The 22,298-nt window shown below is 45.5% G+C and overlaps 3 protein-coding genes and 1 non-coding gene across 6 annotated transcripts; 1 reads left to right on the top strand and 3 right to left on the bottom strand.

Moving 5' to 3' along the window:
- The first annotated feature begins 1,932 nt into the window (after positions 1-1,932).
- On the top strand, positions 1,933-5,813 carry LOC4330649 (glutamine synthetase cytosolic isozyme 1-1-like). 2 transcript variants are annotated; one of them, NM_001401969.1, is made up of 11 exons: positions 1,933-2,247; positions 2,938-2,977; positions 3,180-3,283; positions 3,392-3,440; positions 3,861-3,967; positions 4,082-4,169; positions 4,286-4,414; positions 4,542-4,616; positions 4,704-4,795; positions 4,889-5,048; positions 5,232-5,812. In NM_001401969.1, the coding sequence occupies exons 1-11, from the start codon at positions 2,174-2,176 to the stop codon at positions 5,382-5,384; spliced, it is 1,071 nt and encodes a 356-aa protein (NP_001388898.1). In that variant the 5' UTR covers positions 1,933-2,173; the 3' UTR covers positions 5,385-5,812. The 2 variants fall into 2 exon arrangements, with proteins under 2 accessions (NP_001388898.1, XP_066163150.1); XM_066307053.1 differs by having other exon boundaries at positions 2,115-2,763; positions 5,232-5,813.
- A 1,916-nt stretch (positions 5,814-7,729) lies between these two features.
- Positions 7,730-11,353, bottom strand: LOC4330648 (mitochondrial metalloendopeptidase OMA1). Its single transcript, XM_015767381.3, has 3 exons — positions 10,356-11,353; positions 10,114-10,265; positions 7,730-8,258 (listed from the first exon to the last, which is right to left on the bottom strand). Exons 1-3 carry the CDS (start codon positions 11,298-11,300, stop codon positions 8,009-8,011), a joined length of 1,347 nt encoding a protein of 448 aa, XP_015622867.1. The 5' UTR covers positions 11,301-11,353; the 3' UTR covers positions 7,730-8,008.
- Positions 11,354-16,073: 4,720 nt separating this feature from the next.
- LOC107280146 (uncharacterized) lies at positions 16,074-20,480 on the bottom strand. Of its 2 annotated transcripts, none has more exons than XR_010739221.1 (3): positions 20,267-20,480; positions 16,556-16,713; positions 16,074-16,465 (listed from the first exon to the last, which is right to left on the bottom strand). It is a non-coding gene; the product is annotated as an uncharacterized protein (transcript). The 2 variants fall into 2 exon arrangements; XR_010739222.1 differs by lacking the exon at positions 20,267-20,480 and adding an exon at positions 17,269-17,989.
- An 813-nt stretch (positions 20,481-21,293) lies between these two features.
- Positions 21,294-22,128, bottom strand: LOC4330647 (uncharacterized). The gene has a single exon (XM_015770492.2). It carries the CDS (start codon positions 22,092-22,094, stop codon positions 21,696-21,698), a length of 399 nt encoding a protein of 132 aa, XP_015625978.1. The 5' UTR covers positions 22,095-22,128; the 3' UTR covers positions 21,294-21,695.
- Positions 22,129-22,298: the final 170 nt, after the last annotated feature.

The raw sequence follows: 22,298 nt of genomic DNA, 5'->3' as shown, positions 1-22,298 counted from the left end.
GAGGTTTTTTTTCATCGAAGTTTATTTTTCAGCTTTTACTTTTAGATCACTAAGAATACATATATAAAAAAATATTCACATATTATTATTCATTTGCAAATATACCATGAAACGATGGGGCCAAATGATCTGTAATTCTGTATTAATAATATCCCAGCTGAAAATTCTCCTTTAAAAGTTCCAATTTTCAGTACTCGCCAATTATTTCCCCCAGTTTTCAAACGCTTTTGCATTAAAAACAACAAACAATTCGTGCGAATTACGCAAAAACGAGGGGACGAGATTAGAAGTCTCTTTGTACTTATTTTTCAACTATGGACAGCGCGCATGCGAAGTCGTTGAGCTGATTCTGTGCGCGTGGGTACCAAATGGACCACGGAAACACGATTGGTACTAGCATTTAAAGTTTGTGTTTATCATATTTTATCACCTCCGGTTGGATAAATTCGCGCTAAAATAAACTTTTTTGACCAAGTTTGCCGAGTACTACATACAGGGAATCAGCAATTAATTACTTTTCAGAAAAAGATTCAGCAATTAATGGGCCCAAGATTCAGAAATCAAACGTGGAAAGGAGAGATTCACCGCACCCGTGTAGGGAAAGCTGTGGCCGCCGTACGACTGCGCGTCGGTGTGCTGGCCTTCCATCGATCCGTGGCGCCTTTTGTTCCGTGCCCTCACGTGCGTTTCCAGCTTGTGATTTCTACGGTGCCTTGTGAGGGTTTTTACCTTTCTGGTTCGTTTGGTACGATTTTAACTTTTAAATTTAACTTAAGAAATTAAATTTAAAGTAAAGTTCTGAAGCTGGCTAAACCCAATTCCACATCACAATTTATCTTGTAGAGCTGAAACCGTTTGATTGAGCTTCAACTTCAGGAAAGATAGAGATAGAGCTGTATCAAACGGGTTCTTATTGAATGTAAGACATCGACCCTTAATAATATGATAGTTTTCAATGAATTCTAATCAATTGTATTGTTTTAAATTCAAATTCTTAAAAACTGTTCAAATTTTCCTCGCAATATGCTTTCCTCCCACGTAGAAACCTCAAGTTTTTCCTTTTTTAAATAAAATAAAATTAAAAAAATGTGAACCTTGCTTGTCACCTGGTAATTGTACTAGATTGTGTCCAATCATATCTTGGGTTACTCTATTTTATAATGGAGAGAGTGCTATTCTATTCATCACATACAAGGTGCACATATACAATTTTGAAAATACTACTTGTAACACACGCTCTAAGGAACGGAGGCGGATAATAATCATTTTCTCAGTAAATTCACATACACAAAGATGTCTCATAGGCATCATGACTTGAGTATGGTAGATGGTGTCATGATCTCACGCCGTGTCTATCACCTTTGCATTTTGGTTAGCATTCTCTCAAAATATTATCTCAAGACAGTTACCAATGTTTTGATAGAAAAAAGACGATTACTACGTTAAAGACCTCTCTAATTAGAGCATCCGTGTTACTCCTATTTTCCCCATGTGACAGAAGATCCGGGGCCCATGACGATACTACGAATCTACGACCCCATTGGCACGACAAAGAACAGGGAGTGGGGTCTTTTTGGTAGGATGATTGAATCCAACAAAATTTTTCTATTCAATTCTTTTCGTTTTTGGACCTCTCCAAAGCATCGGTGAAGTTTAACAATTTTTTTCCTTTTACCTCTATGCTTGGAACTCATAATAAATCACCCACTACTGCTGATAAAGCTGCCGCTCGGGATAAATAATTTTTCCCGCAACAAACATCATCAAGCTCACCCACCCACTGACATCTGGGACCCACACCTCCTGGCCCCACAAGTCAGCCAATACTGACCCACCCTCATGTGCAAAAAAATTACGTAACAGCAACGCACCTACCGCGGCTGATCAGACTAACCGAATATATTATCCCCGGAACTCGAAAAGCGGGATGTTGTTGCTAGGGTTCAACCGTATAATCGTACGTATACTGTACAGGTACAGATATACGCGAAGAATCATTTTCTTTTTCTGAAAAAAATACAGATATACTCGAGTATACTGTGCGTGCCAACTTGTTTCTTCCTTCCGGTCGTCGTCGCCATTATATTGCCGCCTTCCCCGATCTCCAAGCCCTCGCACCACCCTCCTTGTTACAGCTGTGCCGCCTCTTGCTTCCTCCTCCTCATCGTCCGCCATGGCTTCTCTCACCGATCTCGTCAACCTCAACCTCTCCGACACCACGGAGAAGATCATCGCCGAGTACATATGGTACTATGATATTATTGTTATCTTCTTCTTCCTTTCGGATCTCTTCTTGGCTCTTGGTTTTGATGGTTCTTTTCATGGCGACGAACGGGTTATTGTTTTCTTGGTTTTGATGGGTAGGGATATTTCGGGGGATTTCGGGAGGGGTGCTCCTCATAGTTTGTGCGGATTCGTAGAAGGTTTCGTTTCTTTTCGCTTTTCCACTCGATGACTGAAGCGGCGGCGGCGGCGGCGGTGGTGATCTTGTTGTTCTTCTCTTCCTCTCCTCTGCTTTCTCCTGTTCATGTCACCACCGAGTAAAAATCGTTCTTTTCCGTTTCTTTTTTTTTTCGCCGTGGATTACTGTTCAACCCCGGTTTTCTTGATACGCTTGACGAGAGATGGAGATTACGAGTACGAGCAGTACTCTCTTAGTTTTTGTCCTTTTGGGGGAGGATGATCTCTGAAGTGGCAGCCTCTGTCTGCCACCTGGTCCTCTCTGCGCCACCATTTGGCCACGGCGAGATGCTCTCTTGTTCGGTTGGTGCATGGATTTAAATCTCATCCCCTAATCACGCGTACTTTTGGTCAAAGATGCAAAGCTTTCGATCTTAACCACCTTCAGATCGCAAGATTACTGTTTTTTGGTGCTCATTAAGCCATGGTGATAACTGATAAGTGGTGTTTTTCTTTTTCTCCTTGTTTTTAATGCAGGATCGGTGGATCTGGCATGGATCTCAGGAGCAAGGCTAGGGTAAGATAAGATTCCCAGAACAAGGACCCCATGATCCTGTTTGTTACTACTCATATGTCTTATCACTTTTTCTGCCAAGTTATCCACTGGCTGAGCTGTTCTTGCGCTTATATTATCATCCAGAGCCTTGCTACTCCTAAACAGATTAGATTCTCTTTTTTTTTTATCAATCATATTAAATTTTGGTTGGTTGGTGGTGCAGACTCTCTCCGGCCCTGTGACTGATCCCAGCAAGCTGCCCAAGTGGAACTACGATGGCTCCAGCACCGGCCAGGCCCCCGGCGAGGACAGTGAGGTCATCCTGTAGTAAGTATCTTTTCATGGCAAATCAGAGTGAAAAAAATAAACTCTGTTTTTTTAATTATGTTTTTACTTTGGATGCAAGCAGTAATTTTTTGTTCTTCCATCTTGCAGCCCACAGGCTATCTTCAAGGACCCATTCAGGAAGGGAAACAACATCCTTGTAAGTGGTGACCACTTTTTCAGTTTGTCATGGATGTGATTTATATTCTGCAGTGTACATCCATCTCTGTTCATCCAGATCAGCACATGTCTATAAAAACTGTGTGCTGATTTATTCGGTTCAAACTACATATGGGATGTACTAGTAGATGCACCACTGAAGGGGGGAAAAACTTAATTTAATCACTTCAGGTGTAAAAGATGAACTATTTTTTGCACTGTTGAACATTAAATTTTCTTTTTTTACCTGTTTCTGATGTCATGGGATGTGATCTTGATTAGCGCTTTCACTGTATTTTTGACTCCTGCGATCATCTGTTCTACCTAACCTTATGGCTAGTTGAGGAATGAATCCAATGGGTTGTTTCGTCACCATCTCGAATAATTGGCACTTTATTTTCTAAATTATCGTAATTCACAGGTCATGTGCGATTGCTACACGCCAGCCGGAGAACCGATCCCCACCAACAAGAGGCACAATGCTGCCAAGATCTTCAGCTCCCCTGAGGTTGCTTCTGAGGAGCCCTGGTATGCCCACTAATCTTTTTTGCCGAATGATTATCGCAACGTGTCACAGCCATCTCAGCATAATTCCCTTTCTCATAATGGTTAGTTGATCTTCTTTGTTCTTGCAAATTATAGGTACGGTATTGAGCAAGAGTACACCCTCCTCCAGAAGGACATCAACTGGCCCCTTGGCTGGCCTGTTGGTGGCTTCCCTGGTCCTCAGGTACAATCATTTGTCTGTTTGATTGTGGCTTAATTACTAAACTGATATGGTCAAACCAATCTTCAAGTGTGACCTAACTAATACTGATCTTACTCTTTTTGTGTGTGCGTATTCAGGGTCCTTACTACTGTGGTATCGGTGCTGACAAGTCTTTTGGGCGTGATATTGTTGACTCCCACTACAAGGCTTGCCTCTATGCCGGCATCAACATCAGTGGAATCAACGGCGAGGTCATGCCAGGACAGGTGAACACTACTCTCAAACCTTGCCATTTCTATCGTCTTGAATTAGTGGAGTACATTTCTGACCATGCTAATATCGTGATCAGATCTATAATTGGTAATGTTATTAACATTGTGATCGGTTTTTCAGTGGGAGTTCCAAGTTGGCCCGTCTGTCGGCATTTCTGCCGGTGATCAGGTGTGGGTTGCTCGCTACATTCTTGAGGTATGGATAATGACATTCTTCTATCAATATCTCAAATTGTGATTCAGAACGGTCTGATCGAATGCCACTGCCCCTAATTTTTTTCAGAGGATCACCGAGATCGCCGGAGTCGTCGTCTCATTTGACCCCAAGCCCATCCCGGGAGACTGGAACGGTGCTGGTGCTCACACCAACTACAGGTGAGGGATGCTTGAACATGAACAGATTGATATGGTTTGTGTTACTCTTTCATATTATACTACTCTGCTGATCACGATCACGTCGGCTTTCAGCACCAAGTCGATGAGGAACGATGGTGGCTACGAGATCATCAAGTCCGCCATTGAGAAGCTCAAGCTCAGGCACAAGGAGCACATCTCCGCCTACGGCGAGGGCAACGAGCGCCGGCTCACCGGCAGGCACGAGACCGCCGACATCAACACCTTCAGCTGGGTACGCGCCTCCGTCTTCTTCTTCCTCCTCCTCTGAAACACCTGAAATTCATGTCAAATTACAAGTCCCGATCATGAAAAACACCTGAAATTCATGTCAAATTACAAGTCCTGTTCATGAAAAACAGCTGAATTTCATGTCGAAATAAGTCCTGATCATGAAAACACAAACAAATTTTTGCAGGGAGTTGCCAACCGCGGCGCCTCGGTCCGCGTCGGCCGGGAGACGGAGCAGAACGGCAAGGGCTACTTCGAGGATCGCCGGCCGGCGTCCAACATGGACCCTTACATCGTCACCTCCATGATCGCCGAGACCACCATCATCTGGAAGCCCTGAAGCGGCTTCTTGACGCCACGACATCCTCGTCATCGTCCTCCCCAGCTCGCCGTGTCGCTCCGGTTGCTCCATTGATCGGACGATCTGGTGAATTGCATTTGTGCTGGGAGAAGTAAAAAAAAAAGGAAAGAGAAAAAAAAGAAAATCACGCCAAAAAAAATTCTCATTCCATTTCGATTTGGTTGCATGCTACCACTACTACTACATTGCTCATCTGCCATTTAGATTAGCTCCTTTTTCTTCGTCTTTTGGGTGAGTGCGTTTGGGTGCTCTTGTGTAATCCTCCAATAATGGCCGTACCTACGGTACTTGTCCCATCCTGTGGATCATCGTCCTCCTTTCCACATGTGGTTTTATCATCATTGTTATTAGTGATCACCTTTATATAAAGTTCTTGCTGGGCTTCCAATAGCCGTGGCTTTTGCGTTACTACTCCCTCCGTTTTTTTAATAGATGACGCCGTTGACTTTTTCTTATATGTTTGACCATTCGTCTTATTAAAAAAATTACGTAATTATAATTTATTTTGTTATGAGTTGTTTTATCACTTATAGTACATTAAGTGTGATTTATATCTTATATATTTGTATAAAATTTTTGAATAAGACGAATTATTAAACATGTGAGAAAAAGCTCAACGGCGTCATCTATTAAAAAACGGAGGTAGTACTACACTTTTTGCTGCTGGTGCGAGACAACATTTTAGATGGATGAGAATTTTTAACAGAAACACTACTTTTGCTCAATGGTTGCAAAGCTATTAGGATTTTTTTTCTCTTCTGTTTTTGAAACGAACAAGTGATCGTGATGACTAAAATGTCCAACGAACGAGAGAGAGTCACGGAACAGATTCCACAGAATGCTTGTCCTTTAGCGGAGGGAATCAATCGGAGATTGCGATGAGCGGTTGAGCGCGATTACGCGACTGTTTAGCCACCTATCACTCCATCGCCATTCATTTGTATCGCTAGCCATTGATGTAGTGTCAATAGTGACAGTCTGACACTGACCACCCTTCTTCTTACATAAGTACTCCCTCTGTCTTAAAAAAAAAACTACTCCCTCCCTCTAAAAAAATGAATTTCAATATAACTTGTTTTGTGAGAGTAGGTCCATAAATGAGATCATTAGTAGTATTATTATTGTATAATATAATATATTATGTGCAACAGCCAACAGTGCAATTTTGCCATATAATTTCAATGCTTTCAACAATCCAACTACTCCTGGGGATGCCATTGTTATGGCCTTCTTTTGTTGACGTTGATTCACAATGTTGACCTGCAGCTAGCTTTCAGCTTCAGCATCTCCACCAACTCCTGCAGCTCTGTTATGCAGATCACTTATGTAATCATCGCTTCATCACTTCATCAGTTCACATGAAAATTCTTAAGCTTAGCTGGTCAACCTTTTAGTGTCTTGGTCTCACACGGCTAAGCTCGCATGGTTAAGCCGTCACCTAAGCTTATCAGGTACTAACACGCTTCCCTGAACTTCATTGCTTCCAACGCTGAAACTGGATCATCAAGTAAAAAACACACAGCATGGATGTGACATTGTGACCCAAGCAGCAACCTGAAGGGCACTAGCCTTTAATAGCCGAAAGGGCTGATTAATCCAGGTCCAACCCTGCAGCATCAAGATCACAATAGATCTGTACGAAAGCAACAAATCAGCAAGTGACACTTCGTGCTGCGAAAAGCTAAATGGCACCTTGGTATTAGTAGTGGCACTATCTTGTATAATGCTAGGAGCTTAATTAGCTCCCAGGTTATGATAAACTACTCTGGTTTCGAGGGAGGCGTCTTCGTATTCGATACAAGAACAGCAATTTGCAAGCTCCATGGGAGACACCAACGGAAGAGACAGAAATGGGGAGTAGGATAACAAGATAGAGAAAGCCTTGGATTGATCAAGACGACACCAAAATGCCGATCAATCCAACACAATATTCGGTTGCTGCTGATGAAAGCAAGACGTGTTGGCGTGTCTGATATGAGCTGGTACTACGACAGAAAGATGAGCGGTGGATGGGTGCATACCACTCGTCATGTCAGGACTCACGACAGGTGCCGCTGCAATTTGGACTCCTGACCAGATCATGGTACTACTACCACACATGAAATTATTGATCGGTTGCATAGTACTTTACATATGGAATTATTGATAGGCTGTCGTTTATGGATTGAATGAACAGCACAAGCACATCAAAGGTTCCAGTTTCTGAAGTCTAACCAGCCATGATGCAATTATCCACGATTTGGTAGACTAGATTGGTAATAACAAGAGCTACTGGACTGATCACCAACATCGACGAACCGAAGGGCAATGGGGGCAAAAAAAAGTGCTGTAAATCAACAATTATTGACACAAAAAAAAATGTAGTACTAGTATTTACTCTTTCCTAGTCACAGATGACGCAGCTGACTTCCTGCTTCGGTAACGAGGGTACACATTTACCCTCAGAATTCAGAACTGGCGATACCAAGCACTCAGACGCAGAAAGAAACAACCAAAAAATTATAGGATGACGCTGTGCAGCTGGTAAGAGCGTGTTCTTTTGTTAGGGCACTAGTAAGAAACCAGCTCGAGAGTTTTGAGATCTGAATCTGAAGCCATAGAACCTACAGGAAACCTTCAGTGCCTTGGCCAGAGCTAACTTCTCTGTATAATCTCAGTGCTTCATCCATGACCTTGGCTTGCCTCAAAAGCTGTGCTCTTTTCTTACTCGAAGGATGAGTGGAGAGGTAATTACTCAACGTTGAATCTCCTGCGATCTTTCCTAGTTTCTCGTAGACTGAGGGAGCTACGCGTGGATCGTAACCAGCAGCACCAAGTACCAGCAGCCCAATATGATCTGCCTCTATCTCCATCCTGCATAGGTAACAACATCGAATGAGATCCAGACAAACAATAACAACGCTGACAACTGCATGACGCACAAGTAAATTCAGGCAAGATCCTTATTGAGAGATTATGTTGAATTTCATCAATCATCATATCAAAGACAGTCATGATTCACCACTGACTTCCAATTATGCACAAAAACAATGACAAGATCAAACAACCATAATTGTTCCGGATACACAATTATGGCCAAAAACTGTTTAAAACAATCAATAAAGGGCATGAATCTAACAACAGAAGATGAACAAATATGAAATATCCATTGCTAATAGACGAATGGTGTACATGTCGTGCTATTGTGAGATTGCCATGCTCCGTGGCTTCTTGGTAACGTCTGGGAACAGCTTTGTTCGGCTGGCTAGGCCATGACCCCCACCGTTTCCTCTATTCAGCATCAGACAATGCCAAAATTTAAATTTTAAAACTCAATTTTGAAGTTTTTTCATCGAAGTTTATTTTGCAGCATTGACGTTTAAGTCGCTAAGAACATATATATAAAAGCTTAACCTACAAATTATTAATATTTTGCTAATACGCCATATGGCGTATATCCATATTTGACCAAACGATGGGGGCTCATGTCAAAAAGCAACTATTGAGAATTTGGGGAGAGGGTAAACTGATGTGTGATGGGATAATGTACTGCTCAACTGAAGCAACACTCGTCCCATTTTAATATGGTTCAGAGCGTTGCGCCCCCCTCAACAAGCCCCCACCCCACCTCCCAAAAAAATAATTTCAAATGATTCTGGCATATCCAATGCTTTCAATTTTTAAACATGTAACAGATGAAATAAACAGGGAAGGTATGAATTCCAAAACAGCTCATCGCAAAGCAAAAGGTTCTATGCAGCCAAAGGTAGGCAACAGCTGTTTCGACAAATTTTACATAAATGTGAAGGGCAATCATTGGTTTCAAATTTTACTCCTGCAAAACCACTCAATTATCCTTTTTTGTATATATTAATCCACCTCATTGAACATTATAACTGACTGATGCTTCGAACTGGAGTAAAATGGACTTGACATAGTGACTGACATTACCCTAATTCAACAGCGTAAACATGCCTTTTATTATTAAAACCACTGTCTCAACTATAGATTGGCTCATCTTCTCAATAATCGATAAATGAAAATTCAAGGTGTAGTACACTGTAAACAATAATTTCTTTCCATAGGAGTTATAATAGTTGCACAGTTACATGTAGCAACTTATGGTATTATGGAGTAGGTGTCATACAATCCACGCTATGTGCTATTTGAATCTTATCTAATTCTAAAACAAAAGAAGCAGCTACACATGACATTGTAACCTACCATTCCAAAAAGTAGTGTGGAAACAAAAGAATTTGATGTCTTTTGTGAAGTCTTGCTTGGGACAAGGACTGAATAAAAACATTTTTCTACTTCAACTTTCATGCGGAAGGAGTTCTTTTAGTTTAAATATAAGATTTCTGTTAGTTTCAAGACAACTTACTGTTAGCACGTAAACCCTGAATTGCAGGAATATACATCTTCAAATTATGAGCCTAATCAAGTAGCAGTTGATACTAGTCTATCTAGCTGAATCAACACAATTACAGTTTTGATAATGATGATTCAAACCTATTTGAGGTCTAGCAGAGGATATAAGTACTATCTTTGACCTAGATGAGAGCTCATTGACCAGACCTCTAGTTTAATGTGACTTAGGGAGTCGGAGCTTGAACCCAAATGCTTGTAAGCTTATAACAATGCTTCTTATCTCATTCCCATGAAATGCAACTTACCACATGCAGACTGTAAACCACCACGAAAGACATCAAAAGGAAGAAGTGAATACCTCCGTGAGAAGGGAAGCTTCAGGAGTAGCGTCGACATTGCATTAATCATGTCTGGCATGTAAATGAACTGCATGATCACAATCTGCAGGATCCAAAACCACAAGTTCTTCGTAATCATCTCAGCAGCGTGCCTTGCAATAGCATGCCCAACCTACAACAAAAGGCACAACTGTCAGTTCCAAATCTCCAATCCACCGCAACTAACCAAAATCACACATGAACCCGGAAATCCCAAGTCCACCTCGTGCCCAAGCACAGTAGCAATCTCAGCATCAGTCTTGAAATGGTTGAGCAGTCCAGTAAAGACTACAATCTTGCCACCGGGCAAGCACATTGCATTGATGAGGTCATCTCTGACAACGATCACCTCCCAATTGAGCCCATCAAGATGCCTCGTCTCCGGCTGTGCTCCCCGTGCCTTCCCACGGTCGCGGCTCTCGGTGACCCATCTGTCATCCAGAACCTCCTCGTCTCGCTGGGCCGCGGCAGCCACGCTCGCGTTCTTGTTGCCACGGGACCGGCCGAGCATCACGTCTTCCGCGCCGGCCTCGTGGTTCTTGATGACGACGTCGGTGGAGATGTCGCCGTAGGAGGCGTCATCCGCGGCGAAGGCGTCGTGGTGCCTTCCAGCGAGGCCGCGGTGGACGGCGCGGACGACCTCCGAGGCGATGAGGCGAACGCGGATGCTGTCGGGGTGTAGCGGGGGGAGGATCTTGGGGCCCAGCTCCTTCTTGAGATTGTTGAACTGGGACTCCCCGAGCTGGCGCTCGAGCGGGGGCGAGAGGAGGATGAGGTGGGTGCGATTGGTGTAAGGCACGGTCTCGAGGTTGCCGAAGTAGACGGCCGCCGCGGCGCCGCCCGAGACGACGACCACCGTGGTGAGCTTCCGCGGGTCGTGGTACCACCGGGACCCGCGCCGGCGGTTGAAGTGGACTACCTTCTGCCGCTGCGGGGAGGTGTAGAAGTACCGAGACGGCGGCGCCTGCGCAGGCCGCGGCGGCGGCGGCGGGCTTCGGAGGAGCACTCGGCCGAAGCGGACGGCCTCCGGGCGACTCGGGGAGGTGAAGTAGTACCCAGCGGGAGGCGCCTGCGGCAACGGCGGCGACGGTGGCAGCCGCGGGCAGCCGGTGGGCTTGTGGCGGAGGAGCCTGGAGAGGACGGAGCGCGAGTTCTTCAAGTAATTCATGTTCTTGTTCTATTTTTGCCCCGTATTTTGGGGATTTTTCGGGGGCGGCGTTTGATCGCTGCGGGGAATGGGTGAGGGGGTTTCAAGAGGTTTGCCAGGTGGCATATGGCGGTGAGTCGCTGGGCCCGGGAGAAACTTCTAGGCGCGCCGCCCAAGTCGCTCATTTCGGGCCGACCGCTCATGGGCCCAACAATGCAATTTCCGGCCCAATTTGGGGTAGCGCTCAATCCAGTCATACGAATTGTTGCACCTCTATTAATTACTTAAGCTCGAGCTAGCTCGTAATCTCTAACGAGCTTTGAAGCCAGTTTGGCTCGTTAGGAAATTCAAACGAGTCGAGCTAAGTTGAGCCTAGCTTGTCATGAACCGAGCGAGCTAACGAGCCACGAGCTTCCTGTCCATTCCTAAGCCTACCTCATGGCTGAGCACCGTGGCTGCTAGATCGGCGTCCTTCCGGCAGAATCTCCTGAGGTACCAACCGAATACCACGATCAGTGTTGATCACACGCACCCTCCAGTTGAGGCCGCGGACGGCACTATACATGCTCGGTCCTCTCCGACAGCCGATCCGCTGCTCGAAAACCTCGTCCTCGCACGCCGCCGCGATGATGTGGGCGGCCACACGCCGCACCCGGACTCGTGTCGGGGTGGCCGTCCGGGAGGGCACGGGTTAGGAGCCTAGGAGCACCTCGTCGCACAATGTCAAGCTCGGCCTACTCGCGGAGACTTTGCTGATCTCCTTGCGCAACCAGACGACCGCGCGGAGCCGATCGACACGACTGCCGCCGCGGCCGCAACGCGTGGAAGGAGACGACAAGCCAAGCACCTAGGGCTGCAGTGCTCGTGTTGTTGTGACTCAAAAAACACACGGAGAAAAAGCGGAACAAAGCGGACTCAAAACACACGGATACGACAAGCCAAGCACCTGGGCCCCGCTCGCTCGCTCACATCGTGCTTTGCTCCTCCGCCCATCGTGCTCGCTCGCTCGACGACGACGGCGCGCTCAAGCGACGGCCGCGGCGGATCTGGTGGTGGGGAGGGCGGCGGCGGCAATGGCAAATCCGGCGGTGGCGGCAACGAATCCGAAGGCGGGCTCGGGCGACGGCAGCGAATCCGGCGGTGGTGGCGGCGAATCCGAAGGAGGGGAGGGCGGGGATGGCTCGGTGGCAGCGGCGGAGAATCCGGATGCGGGCTCGGGCGACGGCGGCGAATCCGGCGGTGGCGGCGGCGAATCCGAAGGCGGGGAGGGCGGGGATGGCTTGGTGGCGGTGGCGGCGGCAAATCCCCGGCGGTGGCGGCGGTGAATCCGAAGGCGGGGAGGGCGGGGATGGCTCAGTGGCAGCGGCAAATCCACATCGCCGTTGTCTCTGACGTCGGCGCTACTCCTCCTTCCGCCCGCGCCACTGGTCACCGCTCCTCCTTCCACCCACACCGCCGGTCGCCGTGCCGCTCCGCTCCTTCTGCCGTGGTGCTAACGTTACTCCAAACGACATTCATCCCATCCCTACCCATCCCTTCTACCAAATAAAAAAACTAGATTATTCCATCCAATAAACCAAACAAGTAAATAAATGGAATCAATCCATCTCTAAAATCAGGATGGTATCATCCTATCCCACGTAGTCTCCTAACCAAAACACTACCAGGCTAGCGATCGAGCCTCTGTCGGGCCGGTCTCGGCATCCTGTTTGGAACTTTTGATTCGAACACGTTCTGCGGTGCTTTGTCCATCTTTCCGATGTTTTGGTTCCTTCACAAATTTGCAAGTGCACGGTCTGTGATTAATTACTGACCTTAAAAATAGAGGCTACGTTACATGATCTGACAGAATCTGCTGGCACTTGCTCTTCCAGTCCTACACAACTACAAGAGAACAAAACATACATGCTTGAGAGCCTAAGATTATGGTTGACATTTCATAAAGCTATGTTCGGCATAGAGGGTTAGCGACTAACGGCCTTATTTTTCCAGTTATGTTTATAATTATCAGTTAAAATTTAAATTTTTAACATTAAATTTGAAGTTGATTTTGGGGGTCTTTTCACTGTTTATTTATTAGCCTATGCTTTTAGATCATTAATAACACGTGCATAAAAATTTTATTCAAAAATAATTTTTCGTTAGATAAGTATTAGCTTTAAAAAATTTTTGAAAAATAGATTAATATGATTTTTTTTAAAAACAACTTTTGCATAAAATTTTTTCGACAAAAACACTCAGTTCGTTAAGCGTGTACAAAAAAAAAAAACTATAGGTGGAAGTTAGGAAAGTGGAGCGCCGAACACACTCTAAATGATCAATAGCTCACGGCGATCAGAGATGTACGAAAACATAATCAGCATAGCCCGTACCGATAAAAAATTGTATATGTACAATAATATCAGGGAACAATATCCCTAGTGGTTTGGTTGAGTGCTCGCCTTGATGACCAGCTATGTCAGAGGACGACCTCCTCGAGCGGAGGACCGTGAGGCCCCTCCTTTGTTAGTTCGGCCGAGGGCAGCGAGTGAAAATTGAGGAACTAGGAGGATTGGGAGAGATCGAGGGCCGGGAGTCGGGCCCCCGATGAAGATGAGACACTAGGGAGTTATCCAGGTTCGGGCCGCTAAAAAGCGTAATACCCTACTCCTGTGTATGATGATTTTTCTGAGTTTACAAAGTCTCTGAATTTCTGGTGTACAAGCTAGGGCTAAGCGTTCCACCTCTTTTTTCTTCTATCCCCCTCTTCACTGGACATGGACCTCCTTTTATACTCCAAGGGGTTCCCACATGCACCGGGTGTGCTTCCCAGTGAAGAGGGAAAATATTCTCTATATTAAATGTTTGTCTCGTGCCACAATCTGGAAGTCATCTGAGCATCGGCTGCTGTGCAGGGCCCATCAAATCATGTCGGCTGACGTAGGCCGACACAGGGAGGATCCCCGTCATTCACCATTTAATAGATGTAGACTTCCGGCGCGCACGCACTGGAACACGATCCCCAGTGTGTCCAAAGCGGTCAAGCCAACTTCGGATGGTTGAGAGGCGTTGTGCCTCTTATCATCGCGACGAGACAGGGCATACCTGCCGCACGCCGCCTAACACCAGGCTAACGCGCACGTGGCTTCCCGCTGTCCTGTCTGTCATTCGACCGGCCACGCACCGGTCACAATTTGGTCAAGCGCGCAGCACGCCGCATTCAATGTGGCGTGGTGCGCTTGCTCTGCCCGCACTAAAAGCGGTTAGGTGGGCGTAGAGGGGCGTCCACCTAACCTCACTTGCATGACGGCCACGTGGTGACCGTCCCGATGGGTCGGGGCAGCCCAGGGTCGGGCTAGGGAGGGGTGGCTACCACCTATCCACGGGCCCGACCCCTCGGGGGAAAACGCCACGTGGACATTGGGGGGGGGGGGGGGGTAATCTTCTAAAGTTGGCTCTTCTGCTAACTTTTTGATTGGGTCCACATGGCACCCCTCCCTTTGACGAAAAAAAATCATGAATTCATACTAGAGAAAATAATCTGAGAATCACCGGTGAGAAAAAAAATAAATTCATCAAATATACTATGCCTACTCCAAAACTATCTTCCCCTTACAAATCACACAAACTTCCATTCATTTGCCTTCTTCAAATATACTATGCCTACTCCATAGTAGGCCTAAAAATCTTGTGGAACAAAAGGAAATAAAAAGAGGTCTTGCAGATGCAAAGAGGAAACTTGATTGTGGATTTTATGTTACAGATTGCGTTGCAAAAAAAAAGAACTCTTAATATACTAAATGTTTGCTCTTTCAAATATTCAAACCTACAAGTGTACATGTTGGAACCAATTAATTTAATTGAATCTTAAATTTGACTTGCATATATTTTCTCAAAATTGACGTTTACTATAAACATGGCATTAAATTCTATCCTTTTGCTTAACATTGCATACGAGTTTATATTTATTTATGATAAAAATATTTTTATTTCTATGCATAATAAATAAATTATTTATACATACATATTTTTTTCAATACCATATGTACCAATTTGTCAAAACCAAAATAACGGTTCACAATTTCATTTATAAAATATTTGATGAAAAATATCAAAATTCCAAAAAAGAAACTGAAGTATATATATGTTTCAAATTAGTAAGCGCACCCCTAGCGTGTTTATTTTACAAAAGATAAAAAATAAAATTGTCGCCCATTTTAATCATGTAGTATCTGTTAGGTGATAGAATCATCTTGGATTTTTGGTTCTAATTATACTTTTACACCCAAAAGGCATACCAGCATTCTGGTTGCCTAAGATAAAAAAAAGTTCACTATAATATTATTACATGCTACACTAAAAATTAGAATATCACTAAGAGGCCTTATAAAAAATAGAGTGTATATTTTTAAAGGTATTAATGTGTGACTTTTACAACAAGGCTAACAAGCGGGTCAAGGGCACGCTGATTTTTAGTCTATGTTAAGGAGGAATAAATGTACAAATAATTCACTGGTCCTGCAGTTGAACCGGTCGGTTCAACGGTTCAACCAACTAATAACCCGTGAAAAACCAAGAGGTCCAGTGTCTAATATTTTCTACTATGTTCATGATTGCGATGTTGGCCTTGGGTGAAGCCTAGTTATTTACATCTTCATCATCACGTTTAAAATTTTGTTTCATCCGAGGATGTTTTATTTTTTACCTATTTTAAGTGTAAGGCGCGTGGTCTAAAAACAGAGAAAAAAAGGGAAAGTCAATAATTCGCCTTATGTTGTAAGCACAAACTCACTAAATATGAAAACATAGATCAATATGTGATAAACATGCAAATTTTAAATTTTTAACATTGAAATAATAAACATCCATATGCCATGAGATAACCATTCATGATGTCGGCTATCGCATTAGTAATTTCTCGTTAAAGACTCTCTTAGAAAAGAAAAAGAAATATCTTTGAAGGGAGCTTAAGCCTTAAAGGCTATGCATGCACATGTCGTTGTACGGCTTCACGGAACACCTCCAATGCCTCCCCCATCACTTTCTCCTGCCTAACTTCCGCCGCGCGCCTCTGCAACGGTGGATGTGTAGTACCCTCCCCATTTCCAAACTTCATGAGTGCCTCCCAGAAGTTCGGGTTTGCACGTGGGTCATATCCTGCCGCAGCCTGCAGCATGAGGCCGATGCGGTCTGCCTCTAGTTCCGTTCTACGATGATCACAAGGCAAAACACAGTAGGCGTTAGGCTTATTGAGTAATCTGTGTTATACATATGTACATGCATATACGAGGTGTCACCTGTGGAGGAAATTCCGCATAAAAAGGGACACCCACTCAGCGTGCGGGATCCTATCGACCGGAACATAGAGGAGCTCCTCAACAAAGTTGGCAAGGACGGAGACCCAAAATTTGTTCCGCTTCCTCTCCACACGGTGCCTTGCGATGACATGCCCGACCTGCCAAGAAAGTTTAATGTATGTAATCATCTACCCCTGTGTTTCATATTATAAATCTTTTAACTTTTTTCTAGTCAAACTTTGTTATGTTTGATCAAATTTATAGAAAAATTTAGCAATATATAAAATATTAAATTAGTTTAACTAAATCTAACATTGAATATATTTTCATAATATGTTTGTTTTGTGTTAAAAAATACTGCTATATTTTTCTGTAAACTAAAGTTTAACTTAGAAAAAAGTCAAACAACTTACAATATGAAACGGAAGGAGTACTGGAGATTCCTTCGCCCATATAAAAACAATGTATACACACTAATCTTGTGTAATAGTACTACATCTATAACTAAAGGAAAAAGTACGAATTACCCCTCCCCCGAACTATCGCGGTCGGCCGAATTACCCCCTGAACCATAAAACCGGACATTCTTGACTCCAAACTATACAAACCGGACAAATTACCCCCCTCGACCTAATCCGCGGTGGTTTTGGTTTACGTGACGTACGCGTGGCAGTCCAGTTAGCATTCTATTTATAAAAAGATGTGGGACCCACCTGCCATACTCTTTCTCTCTCTTCTCTCTCTCACTCTTTCTCTCTCTCTCACGGACGGCGGCGCGAGCGGCAGCGGCGAGCACGGCTGGTGGAGGGCAGCGGCGGACGGGCAAATGACGCGCGGGGTTGGACGGTGATCTCATGGGGGCAGTGCCGTGACGTCTCACTTGGGGGAGGTCGCAACGGCGGTGGGCGGCGTGCTCGTAGTACCCAATCCTCCTCTCCCACCGCCGCCCCTTCTCCTCCTCGCCGGAGGAGCTGGCCTCGGATCCCTCCTCCTCATCCTCGTCGTCGTCGGTGTCGTCGGAGTCGGAGTCATGCTGCTGCTGCCGCTCACCGCCAGGAGGCGCTCGATGTGATACTGCGCATCCGCATCCCGCGCGCAGCCGCCGCCGCCTCCGCGTCCCCGCCTCTGAGTCCCGCGCGCAGTCGTTGCCGCCTCCACGTCCCGCGCGTAGCCGCCGTCGCCGCTGCGTCCTGCGCGCAGCCGTCGCCGCCGCCGCCTCCGAGTCCCGCGCGCAGCCGCCGCCGCCTCCGAGTCCCGTGCGCAGCCGGCACCGCCTCCCAGTCCCGCGCGCAGCCACCTCCGCCTCCGCATCCCGCGCCGCCGCGGCCTCCGCATCCCGCCCGCCGCCGCCTTCGCATCCCAGGTGCCGTGCTCACCGAGAGAGAGGGAGAGAGAGAGAGAGGGGAAGAGGAGAGAGACTCACCGAGAGGGAGGGAGAGAGAGAGAGAGTGAGAGAGGTGAAGAGGAGAGAGAGATAGCATATTGGCAGGTGGGCCCCACCATGTTTTTTTAAAAGAAAATATTGACTGGGCTGCCATGTGTGCGTCACGTAGGATAAAACCGCTTTAGATTACGTTGAGGGGGGGTAATTCGTCCGATATTAAAAGTTCGGGGTGAGTCATATCTGGTTTTCGGGTTTAGGGGGGAATTCGGCCGACCGCGATAGTTCGGTGGGGGTAATTCGTACTTTTTCCATAACTAAATAAAGCAACTTTTAACATGTATATGAAGGGAACATATTCTATGCAAACAAGCTTTCCGTGCACACTAATTAGCAAATGTCACGAAAAATTCTATAAAAGATTGTACACTTACTTCAAATAGTATTGCACCTACATGTGAAATTTTATCTTCAAATTCATTATATTTTAGCCATAATAAAAAAGACAAAATTCTGACAGATTTTTGCCCTTAAAATTATCAGATTTTTCACTTTTTTTATTACGGTAAAATATAGTGAATTTGAAGTGAGACTTTCTAGATATGTGTAATATGAATAGGAGTAAATGATTTTTTTAGAATTTTTCGTGACATTTGCTAGTTGGTGTACACAGAGTATGCACGAGAAGTTTGTGTGCATAGAATATGTTCCCGTACATGGACAAATATATGTTTAGATGAAAGTTAAAAGTTGCTACATTCTTAAACGACCGAATGCGGGGGGGGGGGGGGGGGCGTATTTGCCAACAACATACCTCGTGGCCGAGCGTCGTGGCTAAATCGTCGTCCTTCTAACAGTACGCGTTGAGGAACCCAGTGAAGACCAAGATCTCACCGCTCTCCAAACAACCCGTAAGGCTCTTGTCGTCGTTGATGACGTGCACCCTCCAGTTGATGCCGGGGACGAAGCGGTGCCCGATCCTCTCCGACAGCCTCCGCTGCCCGAACACCGCATCCTCCAGCGTCGTCGAAACGATGTTGGCGGCCACCCGGCGCACCCGAACCGTGTCGGGGTGGCTTTCCGGGAGGGCCGATCGAGCTAGGAACGCCTCGCTGCAGTATGTCAAGCTCGGATTGGGTCTCGGGGAGGCGTTGGTTTGATGGCCGAATAACCAGACGGCCGCAGAGGCGACGACGGACGCGGCCGCCGCCGTGCGTGGAAGCGGCCTCTTGTACCAGCGAGCGGCATGAGGAGGAGTGGTGGATCTCCCGAGAGCAGGATGGGGAGAAGGCGTCGATCTCCAGAGGAAACGGCATGCCAAGCACCTGACAGTGCTCATGTTTTGACGTGTTGCTCTCGGTGGCGAACCTAGAACAAAAATTACCGGGGATCCTTGATATGCTTATAGACTAATTTTTGAGTGATATAATGCTTAATATGACCCTAAAACACTTAGAAATAGATAAGCTACCCGGTATCCGAAGACACCGGGTAGATACACGTAGGTACGCCCCTGGTTGCTCTCACGTGTAGAAAAGCAGAACAAGCAAACAGCAAACTTTGTAGTTTTGCGGCTTTGTCGCGGAGGCCAAGCGGGCCTTGAAACAATGGCCTATAAAACAAGGGTTAACAATGGCCAGGCGGGGCACGGAGGCCAGCGAGCCTTTTCGAGTCGGTCTCGGCATCCTGTTTCGATCTTCTACGGTGCCACGTTTGTATGTTTGCAGTGTTAGGGCTTTCTTTACCAAAACCTAGTCATGTTTATGTTTTGGCACTACGAATAATTTGATATGATAGAATTCTTAGTAATGTGTTTAGGTTGATACTTAGTCATTTTAGCATTTCCCACATTTATATTGATGTTAATGAATATAGATAGATATATATATTTAGATTCATTAACATCAATATGAATGGAGAAATGTTAGAATGATTTACATTATGAAACAGAGGAAGTACCAATTAGAAACCAAATTTTATGTTACGATGAAGAAAATTCTAGAATTATACCAGATTAAGTATGGGAATTACCATCCATTTCGCTTCAAACCAAACCATCATATTTACTATTCAAACTATAAAAAAAATAGCACGGCACATTTTGGCATCAATCAAGTGGCCCTTAATCTCTTGTCGTAAAATTAAGGCCCCGTTCGTTCTAAAGATTTCCCTCGGTCTCCATTACCAAATATATTTCAACCTGTTTAAAACCGTGCAAAAACTTTCTTACATAAAAGGATAAATATCATCTTGAAGTTTAATTATGGCTTTTCTACCGTTTTCCTATTCGAACTAGGGCCTAAGTATACGATACATGAGCTGGTACTGACCTGAAACATGTACATTACACGATCCGACAGAAGAAGTCAGTTTGTTTCCACTCCGAACGAGATCTTCCAAGAAACCAGCATAAATCCATAATCTAGAAAGGATACCTTTCAAGGAACATGTCAATAGACTCCAATGAATGTTCCCAATAACAATGTACAGTAGATACTGGCTGGAGTACCACATAAAAATGTGCTTCAGTTAACAAGAACATCAAAGAACATGCATATAACCCTTTGCATAAAAGGGGAGCGTGCTCAAGTTGTTGAACTTCGATTAACTACTTCAAGTTGTGCTCAAGTTCATGCACTCGATAACACTTTCACAAACTTTGGTGTAAAGTATAACAGCTAATCCTAAAAAAAATAAGTTGCAAACAGCTTATTCGTTTGCATTGCATCTTTTACCAATGCTTGCACCAAACAAGTTGCAATTCCCTTGTTCACAAGCTTGATCCAACCCTACCCGCATCGACCTTCGTGATAAAACAGGTAAAAGCTATTATTCCCACTGATCCAAAAATAACCTAGTCTCACATTTGCAACAACCTTTTTCTGGAGAAATTGATGTATCATGTCCTTCATAGGATAAATCAAGAGCAAATATAACGAGGGATGTGCTCCAACTTACTTTGTAAATAGTGATAATCACCAGAGTGGAAGAGTTATAAAGGAAAAACAACATCATCACGGCTTTGGACTCTACCAAATGATTTACAGAGAGAATCACTACTAATAAGATGAATTTACCTGTAGCAGCTGGTTTTTATCAGTTTTGGCCCAGCCTACCATTTCATCGCCTACCGTGAACAAATGCAGTGAAAATTGCTCAAGTATGTGGCAAATTAGCAATTGCAATCAACTTGCGGCAAAGTGGAAGGGGCACTATGTGGTAATGGCACAATTTCCCCCTGAAGAATTTTCTCACAATCAGACAAACTTCTAATGTCTAACATCACAAAAACAATCGCCTCACTGATCAACATCTCAGAAGTACATGCCCTAACTCACTGAAAACCAGAAGTGGAGCTTTCCTCCAAGATATAGAGAGTTTGCATTGCATCATTTACCAATGTTTGCACCAAAACCCAACCCACATCGACCTTCGTGATAAAACAGGTAAAAACTATTATTCCCACTAATCCAAAAATAACCTAGAGTCTCACATTTGCAACTTTTTTTTTTGGAGAAATTGATGTATCATGTCCTTCGTAGCATAAAAGACCAGAATTTACTCAAACTAGATCTGAAGCAAATAATAGAACGCTCAAATCCGCATCACGATCTCAAGCATCCATATCCATACTACAAAAAAACACAGCAACACGCATCACATGATATATCTAAGAACACAAACGAGTAGGGAAGAAACAGCGAAGCCACCGGTCAGGTCAGTCGACGCGCTGAATCAGGGAGGGGTAGCAGGATCAGATCAGTCGTCCCGCTTCTTGAGCTTGTCGACGCGCTGCTGGAGCTGGTCGAGCCTGACGACGAGGGAGGTGATGGAGAAGAGGATCCAGTAGAGGAGCAGCGCGGCGGCGATGAGGAGCGCGTTGCGCTGCGACTTCATGATGGACTTCTGGTGGCGGAGGTGCTCGGACGGGGTGCAGTGGTGCTCGTCGTCGCAGGTGGGCCGCGTCTCGTACTTCCAGTAGATGTCCATCAGCAGGAAGAGGCAGAAGGGCACCACCGACATCATCGGCTTCAGCGCGCTCCGCACCACGGAGATCATCCCCCGCCGGAGCCCGTCCAGCCCCGGCAGCGTCAGCAGCAGCAGCATGATCGCCTCCGCTCCCGCCGCGTACCCAAGCACCACCCACTCCAGCGCCATCGCTGCCGAATCGGAGGCTCTCGGACTCGAGCTCGGGGAGGAGGAAGAGGAGGCGAGGGATTTTTTTGGGGGGGGGGGGGGGGGGGGATGGGGGAACGGATCGACGAGTCGAGGAGGGTTTCGCCTTTAGCGAGGAGAGGGCGGTGGATCGGAGGGCTCCTGGGTGGAATGGGTCCACGGGATGCGAGGGATGGAGAGAGGGGG

This window comes from Oryza sativa, chromosome 2 (assembly GCF_034140825.1).
Source record: "Oryza sativa Japonica Group chromosome 2, ASM3414082v1".
Lineage (NCBI taxonomy): Eukaryota > Viridiplantae > Streptophyta > Magnoliopsida > Poales > Poaceae > Oryza > Oryza sativa.
This window is presented reverse-complemented; position numbering and strand designations above follow the sequence as displayed.

What these genes read in the sequence shown, in the direction of transcription:
- LOC4330648 (XM_015767381.3), bottom strand. Translation starts at nt 11,300, where the DNA reads ATGAATTACTTGAAGAACTCGCGCTCCGTCCTCTCCAGGCTCCTCCGC. An exon ending in CTACTGTGCTTGGGCACGAG is followed by an intron (nt 10,266 to 10,355) that starts GTGGACTTGGGA and finishes CTTTTGTTGTAG; the next exon opens with GTTGGGCATGCTATTGCAAG. An exon ending in AAGCTTCCCTTCTCACGGAG is followed by an intron (nt 8,259 to 10,113) that starts GTATTCACTTCT and finishes TTACCTATGCAG; the next exon opens with GATGGAGATAGAGGCAGATC.
- LOC4330649 (NM_001401969.1), top strand. Translation starts at nt 2,174, where the DNA reads ATGGCTTCTCTCACCGATCTCGTCAACCTCAACCTCTCCGACACCACG. An exon ending in ATCTCAGGAGCAAGGCTAGG is followed by an intron (nt 2,978 to 3,179) that starts GTAAGATAAGAT and finishes TTGGTGGTGCAG; the next exon opens with ACTCTCTCCGGCCCTGTGAC. An exon ending in GTGGCTTCCCTGGTCCTCAG is followed by an intron (nt 4,170 to 4,285) that starts GTACAATCATTT and finishes GTGCGTATTCAG; the next exon opens with GGTCCTTACTACTGTGGTAT.
- LOC4330647 (XM_015770492.2), bottom strand. Translation starts at nt 22,094, where the DNA reads ATGGCGCTGGAGTGGGTGGTGCTTGGGTACGCGGCGGGAGCGGAGGCG.